Raw genomic sequence first — 10,783 nt, forward strand, 5'->3', positions numbered from 1 at the left:
TTAACTTTCTAACGAGTTACTGCCTTTAGTCTATAATTACAGTATAAATAAATCTGCATTAAAATGCTCTTTGCATTCGCGATCTGCATCCCCATTATAAGCTAAAATGTAAAGAAACACGAGTCTTCTGTTGTGGATTAATTCCGGATTTATCCTACATGTCTTGCAAATAAATAAATTACGTATGACGAATTGCGTAAAATTTAGAGTAACAATAAACTTCCTCACCAGCCTTCGAACCACAATGTCGAAACATTTATTAATTCGCGAAAACGGACGATTCGGTGGATGATCTGGCAATGCGAATTGCGCTTATATTTATTTCTACAACATAGACATATTACACGATGCTTCCCTATCGAATACGTTGCAGAAGAGTGCATTAAAAAAATTGTACCGTGTCTTGAGATTTATCCGCTAATGCGATACAATAGAGATTTGGTATATTGATTAGGCGTGAAGCGCGGGCGTCAAAAATACTGTTCTCTTCGCACAAACGGCAAGTATCATTACCGCAATAATACCATATATTTCATACACTTTGTTCTCGTGAGCATTAACTTAGGCCAATCTAGCGACAGCACATGACACGTGTGTGATAAAACGTTTAAAACTTATGCTAATTAAAAGTCTTTTGTAGTGCATCACAAAATTGTCATAGCTAATCTACGGCAAATCCTCTCCTAGTGAATTCTATGTATAATATAAATAAACGCAGCTATTACACAATCATCCATACTGTACACGTAAGAGTTGAACGTTAAAAGAGAACTGAAACCTCGATTTACCTCTAGCAAGTAAATCTTTTGGTAAAGGTCCGTTAACGGCTAAACGCGCGCGAGGGGACTCGCGTCGGAACTTAACATAAATGTACAGCGCGATTTCGACGGAATTGCAATACATCGGTCTCGAGAGTCTCTTACCACAGTTCTGTTAACGAACGGCACATCTTATGTACAAACAACAGTCACGGCCCGATGCGCGGGCGTGCTCGATGCGGACAGACGCGACGGGAGGAAAACACAAGTTTCGCGGAAAACACTTTCGGAAAGCGGGCACGGATTAAAATCCGTCCAGGTGAACGAGCAGGGCGACGATCGCTGTGGCCCCGGCCTCCTTGGTGGCCCACTTGCTGGACTCACAGTGCAGGTCGGTGCTGTCCTTGTCGCCGGGACTGATCGTGTACGAGCCGGGTCTCACCAGCAATTGGAACGCGGTCGATGCGTTCAGCTTCCTATTCGACTGCATGTCGATGTATCTGCAAGGTTGAAATTCAAATTGTGGCATTTGTGGATCAGCACCGTTTAGAAGCGGAAGGAGATACTCACGGGTACTTTCTCGTGAACTCGTCGGACGCCGCGTACTTGATGCTAGGCGAGAACGACACCTGGGGATTCTGGTCCTCGCTCTTAGTGCCCGCCGTCAAGTTGCTCAGGTCCAGTTGTTCTTTGGTCATTAGCTCTCCACGATCCAGAATCAATCTAAACGCCGAATGTAGCAATTAATACACGACCAGAGAGAGAGAGAGAGAAATCCAATTGTTCTCGGACAGATTAATTACCTTATCGCGTCCAGACGTATGCCGTAGAACGCGACGTGCCACTTGTCCGTCGTGCTCTGTGGGATCTGATCGGCGTTGATGCTCTGCTTCAGCGGGAATCTGGCCCAGCCGACCGGTATCGCGAACTCCGCCGGCGGCTCGCCCTTCTTGCAGATCGCATTGTCGCCGTCCACCTTGTAGCACACGCTGCAGTAGCAGACTATCTCGTCGGCGGAGAAAAACTCGTCTGGCAGAACGAGCGACTTCTTGAGCTGTATGCACACCCGCAGATAGTCGCACCTCCTGGACGACGCGATGACGGTGGACCCGAGTGGAGTGGACGGTAACGACGACGGTACAAACGGTAGCGAGGACGCGTTGTACGGCACGTCCCGCTGACCAGCCGTCGTGTTCTGGCTCGGAGGTACGTTCCCGTTGAAGGAGTTGTCGCGGACGTTGTCCCGACTCGCGTAGGACCGCGACTCGAAGCTGGAGCAGGTGTTGTTCGGGACATCCGACAAATTGTTCTGCTGCGCGCTGCTCGCACTATTGACTTGACTATTGGACGCTATGCTTTCGTTAATCGCGTTGTTCGCGTTCGCCCCGGTGATCGCCGCGTTCAAGCTGGTCATGTTGCTCGCGCTGGCGACCATGCCCTTCTGTATATTAATGTTAGTCGCGTTGTTTATCTCTACGTTTGTACACAGGGCGCGATTCTCCGCGTCGTGATTCGACCCGCTCGAGTTGTTCTCGGGCTGCTTGCTCAGCGCTGCCGGCACGACGACGTTGTCCAGGTACACTCGGTTCCTGATGCTCCGCGCGTCGTTGCTGAGCTCCGAGCTCGAGTCCGAGTTGTTGCTGTCGACGCTCGACGTCGCTTTGACGCCTACGCTGTTGTCGGCTACGTTCGCGCTGTTGTTACTACCGAAGGACGAGTACTCGGCCTCGAGATTGCCGTCCTTGACGTTCAAGCTGCACTGACTCGGCACGCTCGGCGACGTCGAAGATGGCGAGAGATCCAACGAGGTGGTCGCCATCGCACTCTCCTTCTCGTGACACTCCAGGTCGGCTTTTTCGCGCGAATTCTCCACGTCCTCCGTCTCCACGCTCGCGCACTCGAGAGGAGCCGCCAGCGCGTTGTCGATCGCGACACTCGTGTAGGAAGACTCCTCGTTAATTCCCGCGATGGACACCTGCTCGCATTGCCCGTACAGATCGATCACGGCGAAGACGTACGGTGGCAGGTCGGTCGCGGCCACCCCTTGATCCACGTTATTGATGAACAAGCGCAGCCGACTGTCCTCGTCGATCAGCAGGCCCACGGTAGAGTTGCACTGAAGGTTCTCCAGGCCGGCGCCGTACTTGGTTCTCACTCTCATGCCATTGTGGAATATCCAGTCGCTGCAGATGATCCAGGAGTGCCTCTTGAAGCCGAGCGCCGTCAACGGGAAGCTCGCCTGTTTCTCCGGCGAGATGCAGGACACGCCACAGAGGATATTCGAGACCCAACGCTCGTTCAGCTTCTCTATTTTTACCTGGAACGGCTTGCCCTTTATCAGCGGACGACTGGACATCACTACGCCCTGATTGTAGCTCGCCACCCGCTTGGCGACCGTCTTCGTCTCGAGCTGAATGTTCCTGCCGTGATTCTCGTGGAACTCGTAGCTCCAATCCCCGTCGCCGGCGACCAGGCTGGCGACGGCGGTCGCTTGCGTCGGCGTGAGCGTCACGTCGTTGATTAGCTTCCCCTCGGATACGTCGATGGAGGTGTCCATTCCCGCGTCGTTTCGCGGCGGCATCGGATCCAGCAGTAGCTCCAGCGAGTCCTGCAGCCTCAGACTGGCGTTAGGGGATATGGCGGGATTCTGCTGCCTGCTGCTGGTGATGTTCACCGCCACGGTGCTACCGAAGAGCTCGATCGCCGCGTACACCATCTCGGGCACGTCGGACGCCGCCACGCCCATGTCCTCGCCATTCACGTAGAACTTGAGGTTACCCTCGTGCGTGCGCTTCACGCCGACCTTGTCGCCCACTCGCAGCCAATCCAGACTCGTGCAGTAGTTGGAGGTGAGCGTGAAACCCGTGTGCCTCACCTCGTTGCCCGTCAGGTACCAGGCATCGCTGGGAATGGACGTCATGCCGGGCACGAGGTTCATCGACGTCAACCAGTTGCCTGTCTCGTTGCTCAGGACACCTATTCTCAGACAGCCGCTCCACTCGCGCGCCACTTCCTGGATGGCGATCTCGAACAGCTCGTTGTTCTCCAGCGCCGCCTCGCTCAACAAGACAGCGTTATTGTACTCCCTACACCTGGTCGCTACCGTTCTGTCGTTGTTCAGTTGAATGTTCAGCCCGACCGACTCGTGGAACTTGTGCAGAATCTCAGTCTGCGCCTGAGGCTGGATCACCGAGGTCGGCTGTTGGCTAATACTGTTCTCCGACGGTAGGTATTGTTGCGTCAAAGGATCCCTCCGCTCGGGCAACACGATCGTCACCTGAGATACATTGTTCGGAATTAATACGCTGAAACACGACTGTTCTTATCACTCGGGCAGACGTATACCTGCGCGCATTGACCGTACAAGTCGATCACCGGGTAAACGTTCGACGGTAAACCGGTGCAGGCGGGACCCTGGTCCACCCCGTCCAAAAAGTAATGTAAGGAGGAATCCGAGCACCGCATCATTCCGATCCGATTGCCTTCCATCAGCTTGTCCAAGTCGCAGCTGTAGTTGTTACGCAGCGTCACGCCGTCGCGCATCACCGTCGACCCGGAGAGCATCCACGTGTCGTGATCGATGTCTGTCATTGTAGACGGAAACTCTAGCTCGTCAGGTCTTATCACAGTGACTCCTGTGAGCAGTTTTAATCATTTACAGAAAATCGAGGGAAAACTTTATATCGCGTTTGATGCCTCGTGCTCGTCGCGACAATTGGGGTGGCAATTACCTGCTTCTATAGCACCGGACCACCTGGCAACCATTTTGTCTATCGTCACCTCGAACATCTCGCCGTCGCGCAGCGCGCGATTCGCAATCACAATAGCTTCGTTGAATTCGCCCAGGGCTCGCGGCCTGGACGCCGTCAAACCGTTGTTCGTAATCCGCGCGTTCTTACCGTGCACATGATGAAATCTCAGATCGCTGCCAATAGATTTACACAATGTAATGCGCGTGACTCGACGAGTCACCTTACGTATCGAATCGTACCTATACAATGTCGTATTACTAAAGCTCGAATTGTTTGTGGTCGGACTGTAAAAGTCCACGTTGTCGACTATGGTGGCTTGGGCGGCCTGCCCGTAGAGATCGATCACGCCGTAGACCTTCTCGGGCACGTTCATCGCCGCCACACCCTGGTCGGCGCCGTTCACGTAGAAATGCAGCGTCGCGTTGTCCTTCCTCATCACGCCCACGCGATCGCCGATCTGCAGACGGTCCAGATTCTGACCGTACTGATCTATCATGGTGGTGCCGTTGTGCATAACGCCGTTACCCGTCATCATCCACGTGCCGGATCTGCAATCGATGCGAGCCACCTTTGAGCAACACGTGGATCGGCGACTTACCGCACGCGCGAGACCGACCGGCGTGGCCTACCTGACATTCGTCATGGTAAACGGGAATTCTAGTTCCGTCGGGGAATGCGTGGTGACTCCTATCTCGATGGAGCCGGCCCACTTGGTGACAATTTTGTCCAGTCGAACTTCGAACAGCTCGTTCGGCTTCAGCGGCCTCGACGTCAATACCACGCCGTTATTGAAGTCGTCTATGGCGCTGCGAGAAAAATTTACACCCTTCGTTTAAGCGAACGCGTGCGAGCGCGGAAAAGTTCGTCAGCGGCGACGAATGTGTCTCTGCTTACTTAGGCCTGTGCGCTGTACGCCCGTTGTTGATCACGTCGGCGTGAGTCCCGCAACAGGGATGAAACATCAGTCTATCGGGAAGTTCCTCCTCGCCGACTTCTACGAAATTTACACACGTTATAACGCGGCAGCTCCTATTCCCGCGAAACTTGTCAGAGTTTCTACGTGTGTGTTTACCTTCGCTGTCCAGACCTTGTAGCTGCAACGTGTTTCTCCTAGTGACTAGATTCTGCTCCTCCCTCTCGTCGCGGTCGACAATGGTGACTTTCACGGTCATTCCGTAAAGATCTATCACACCCCACACACTCGCTGGCACTTTAGCCGCGACACCCTGATTCAGACCGTTTATCAGATAGTGAAGGTCTCCGTTACTCTGCCTAATCATTCCCACGCGGTCTCCTTCCTGAGAAACGACGTAGAAAAGAATAACAAAAGGTAAGTTTCAACGTATATTCAGTGGTGCCGTTCGCTGGCCCTATCACGCACCCTCAATTCGTCCAAGTTGTACTCGCCGTACTCGCGCTGCGTGCCCTTGCCGTTTGTCAGAATACCACAGCCGGACATCATCGTTGTACCCGAACGCATATTGGTCATCGTCGCCGGAAATTCCAGTGCCGTAGGGCTGTGAGTGGTAACGCCGACCTCTATACTCCCCGACCACTTGTACACTAGCCTGTCTATCCGTATCTGCAGCGTAGACATTTATAGAGAAAATAAGAGAGCAAATGCTCGCTACAGAATCGCAACAGCTGACCAGTCTTGCTATTGCAATTTATGTAAATACTCTTCTGCAATCGAGTACGCTCGCGAGTGCTCACCTCAAACAATTCGTTATCTCGTAGCGGCCTATGAGTCATTACGACACCGTTGTTAAACTCGTCGAGCGGCCTCCGCCTCTCGGCGGTCCGCGCGTTATTGGAGAGCTTCACCAACGAGCCGACCCTCTCGTGAAACTTCAACCTGTCCTCCCTTATCGCCGCGGGAGTTGGATTTTTCGGTAAATTAACGTTTACATTGACACTTAGATTAACGTTTAAGTTAGCGACTAGATTTGTCGTTGAGGAGCCGGAGGTTTCCCCGGCAGCGTAGTCATTATTGATCTCGACTTCGTCCTTCGGCGCGTTGCACAGTGCGGCGAGTCTCGGGTGAGCAACGCTGACCTGTACGCAGTCACCGTACATGTCCACAACGGCGAAAATACGCTCGGGAATGTTGCTGACCGCGACGCCCTGCGAGACACCATTGACGTAGAAGACCAGCTCGTGCTGCAATCGCGGACACAGGATTATCGTTAATTTCTACACGGGACGGATACGGACTAGCGAATTGCGAATTACATTGGACGTTCGCATGACTCCCAAGGTGTTCCCCTCCTCCAGATCAGTAAGATCCATCCCGTATATCTCCACGATGCGATCGCCATCGTGAACTATGCCGGAGCCGGTCATGATCCAGGACCCATGGCGGAGGTTTATGGCACAGGATGGTATCTCCAGGGTCTCGGGGTCGCATTCCGTCACTCCGATCTCTATGCTGCCGCTCCACGATATGATCTGCGCAATATACACGTTTTTCAGAGCTAGGGCCCCGGCGGAATAACTGTCTTTTGCTTTTAAGACAAGGAGGCCTTGTCTAACCGTACCCTTAGAAAGAGACAGAGCCGCTCACTTTTAGCATTTCCGCTATATTGTTTATTACACTATTCTACTAATTAATGTGAACAACTTTTGACTGAAATATTTTTTTATTTGCCTAATACTTTTTGAGATATTCGAGAGAAAATTTACGACTTTATCAATGTTTAGCTTATGATATCTCGATAACTGTCTGTCGGAGGGAAAAGTAGTGCGGGACTTCTTGACTTGATTTGGTCTCAGGAATATGCCGTTGCAATAGTGTTCCAATTATTGAAGATTTTTGTGTATTGTAACATACACAATAAAATTCTTATTGTATCATTATTAATTATTATAGCTGCGTTCGGCACTGCAAATCCGAGGCGCCGGGGTGCTCTTTTGTATTCGAGTGAGCGAAAGCGGAGAACGAGATAGAATGGGAGGAAGAGCGCTCCGACGCCTCGGATTTGCAATGCCGAGCGCAGCTTATGTGCTCTAAGTGGGTCAATTCTGTATCTTGCAATGCGGCAAAAATGCTCAAAGTGAGCGACTTTGTCCTCTTTCTAAGAGGACAGTTAGAAAGAGCCAGAGACTGCTCAGACTTTCAGCATCTCCACCATAGCGCAAGTTAACAGAATTGACCCCAATGTTTTACGCTCCAAGTCGAACAGAGAATGGCTATTTTGTCCTCCAAAGACGTGAAACACTGCGCGTCACTTTAAGAGGAAAATTTAAAGCGTAATACACGGTCTTTAAGGCTACAAGACGTCGTTCTGCTCAGGCCCTCGCGCACAATACCTGTCTTGTGCCTGAAATCCTAAATGTGTATACAAAGGCAATGTTCGTGAAGAAGCATGTACATGTGTAAACACACGAAAACAATTTTACCGTACAACTATTAACAATGGATACATTTTATAAACATTGTCCTGAAGGGTCAGCCGTTCCGCCGAGGTCCTTAAACACAAGCTAAACTTTCAGTTCCCGACTTCTGCTTAACGACCAATAAACTCATTATAGCAGGCTTTAGGCACGCAATTATCACGGCGTCTCGACGCTGCCTGTCAGTCTCTAAAAATGAAATGAAATTAAACTTGACGCACGAGGCAGGTGCGCACTCGTGATATTTATCGAAACGGACAGCACCGCGGGCTCACGTTCTGCGCCACGCCGACGAGTTATCTCGTCGTACGGGCCGAGCCCCAGGGCACGTCCGGGGAACGAACGGACCGCCTCGCGGTAGGCGGGCGCGTGCCACCGTACCTTCTTGTCGATGGTGACTTCGAACAGCTCGTCCTCCTGGAGCGGCTCGGCGCTGAACACCAGGCCGTTGTTGTACTCGGAGAAATTGCGCGTGGCGGTGCAGCCGCTGTTGCCGAGGGTGACACGGTGGCCGCATCGCCGGTGGAACATGTCGAACGCAGGTCACCGTGTCGCGTTGTGTATCGCGCCCGCCACCACCGCCGCCGCCGCCACCGCCGCCGCGTTGTGCCGTGCCGTACGATCGACACACCAGGCGCGCCGCGCCGCGTCGCATCACCGCCCTTCGCCTGCCCCGCGGTGTGTCGGGTCCGCAGTTTCCTATCTTGCGGCTCGAGAAGTACACGTGGGAAAAGTGTAACTCTTTAAAAGTTAATCGGTGGATCGTCACTGAGAACCGCGATTATTCACCGATTCACGGTTAAAGCGCTGAATTGACTGGGCGATAATGCCACTGACTTTTAGAGAGAGAGAGAGAGCGGAGAGTTGTTCCCTTCTTTTGGCACTCTTTGAACCTATTTGAAGTAAATATACTGGGACGCCGATTGTCACTTTGAATCTCAGGTTGCTCGGCCCCTGACTTTTTTCCCTTTACACTTTTCCCCTCCGAAAACAATAGAACCTGTTCGTTACGTTGTACGCAGGGAAAATGTGATGTCAAGTTTGTATAAGGATATCGATACTTTTCTGTTGTCGAGCTCAGCGAGATATATTCGGGGAAAATGTACCGTGTTGCATATTTGGATACAGCAGAATTATATTTGAGCTAATCTTTCGCGATTGAAGCGCCCTCTGGAAATTTACTGAGGAAATATCACGTAGTAAAACAATCGATAACAGTACCGACTGTAGATGACTGTATATTTTTATGGCAAATCTGTTTTTTTTAAATAATGTATAATTTTTACAGCAAGCAAATAATACATTTTTATATTCCTCTAGTAATTTATAAGTTTAGAAATGGTGATGTTTTGACTTATCTTTTTTTTAAATAAGACCAAAAAAATGGAAAGTATAACAGACACATTTTGAGTTGTACTTTAACTACTAGAAATGAAGATCCGCAGTATATGCTTGATAAGAATACAATTTTTTCTAAATTACGGATATAAAAAAATTAGAAATAAATTGTTTTGTTGATTGCTGTCCCTTTAAATTGTTCTTCATATTTAAAGAAAAGTTTAAATACTTTAGAATCTTTGCCACTCCCACCGTGTATTACATGACCACGAGTTCAATTGGCCGAAACCAAGAATTTTGCGTAGCGAGCGCCTCAGGGGAAAAAGAGAAATTGCCGGAAACTTACATGTAATACACGACTGTGTAATCGAAACTGTATAGTTCGCAATATCACCTTGTATTGTTCCTAAGACATGACTAACAAATCAGTTCGAGCCCAGCAACCACAGTGCTTACACGTACGCATATATTTTATAATTCGACTCTGTCTTATTCGACGATGAAGACTCACTTAGGTTCGTTTCGTAACTTCTATCCGTTTTACTTATTAACTTACATTATTTTATAATTACGTTTGTTGTTGATTTGTAGTACCACATTGATAGGGACCCAAAAATACGGTCAAAACGTTGTACTAAACTAATAAAGCTAATTAGCCAGTTGGGTTGACTGTAAGTGTCCTGTCTAAATTTTTAGAATCTTTAATGGATTTTTGCGACAAATGTTAAATTGTTCTTTTAAATTAATTCCTACCTTTAAAAATAATGCGAGATATAAAGATATCAAATTAATTGGTAGTAAGCGTTTTTATAATCTACTTTATATGTATATACATTAATTAATAAAGGTTACATCACAGTTTTCACAATCAGCAATGTAAATAACAGTATATATGTTAATGTCGTATAAAAAAACAACTTACAAACGTCTTTTCAGAGAATCTAAGACATCTTTGAGATATTTCTTTAATAAAGCTCTAAAGATGTATTAAAAAAACTTTGCAAAACGTTCTTTTAGATCTGCATGTTATATAATAATAATTCTTTGAATAGAATAATATAATTCTTTTCTCAATTGTAAATTTGTTCTTTTTTTTTGCATTTACCACATATTAATTCTACTTTGTGATCCTGGTATGGTGGTAATTAGTATATTATATATGTCTACATGTCTAGTCATACGCACACGCGCGCGTGCGCGCGTCGAATGTATCACAATATTGTTTGTATTGTGCACTCTGTTACGAAATACATTAATGGATATACGTATTATGTAAGGTATATTCAAATCATGTATATTATAGTAGTAGTAGTAGTAGTAGTAGTAAATCATGTATATAAAGCGTGGTCTACAATGGCAGTAGGAGTAGTGGATTAAAGAAGTAGGCGTAAAGGCTGGTCTACAATACATGGAGTAAGCTGGAGTAAGCTGGAGTAAGGAGTAGGAGTAAGGAAATAAATCCATTTTATTTCTTACTCCTACTTTAGCTCTTAGGCTTACTCTCGGTGAATCAAAATGCCATCAATCATGGCATTTTGATTC

The 10,783-nt window shown here is 48.7% G+C and overlaps 1 protein-coding gene across 2 annotated transcripts; it reads right to left on the reverse strand.

Annotated features, from left to right (window-relative positions):
• Positions 1-280: 280 nt before the first annotated feature.
• LOC105567369 (neuralized-like protein 4) lies at positions 281-8,508 on the reverse strand. Of its 2 annotated transcripts, XM_012022197.1 has the most exons (13): positions 8,285-8,508; positions 6,743-6,958; positions 6,224-6,670; positions 5,892-6,092; positions 5,583-5,808; positions 5,405-5,504; positions 5,140-5,316; positions 4,750-5,058; positions 4,490-4,683; positions 4,104-4,393; positions 1,562-4,035; positions 1,329-1,481; positions 281-1,258 (listed from the first exon to the last, which is right to left on the reverse strand). In XM_012022197.1, the coding sequence occupies exons 1-13, from the start codon at positions 8,432-8,434 to the stop codon at positions 1,063-1,065; spliced, it is 5,133 nt and encodes a 1,710-aa protein (XP_011877587.1). In that variant the 5' UTR covers positions 8,435-8,508; the 3' UTR covers positions 281-1,062. The 2 variants fall into 2 exon arrangements, with proteins under 2 accessions (XP_011877587.1, XP_011877586.1); XM_012022196.1 differs by having other exon boundaries at positions 5,405-5,808.
• Positions 8,509-10,783: the final 2,275 nt, after the last annotated feature.

Source organism: Vollenhovia emeryi, unplaced genomic scaffold, assembly GCF_000949405.1.
Source record: "Vollenhovia emeryi isolate VEMERY1.0 unplaced genomic scaffold, V.emery_V1.0 DF939138.1, whole genome shotgun sequence".
Taxonomy (NCBI): Eukaryota; Metazoa; Arthropoda; class Insecta; order Hymenoptera; family Formicidae; genus Vollenhovia; species Vollenhovia emeryi.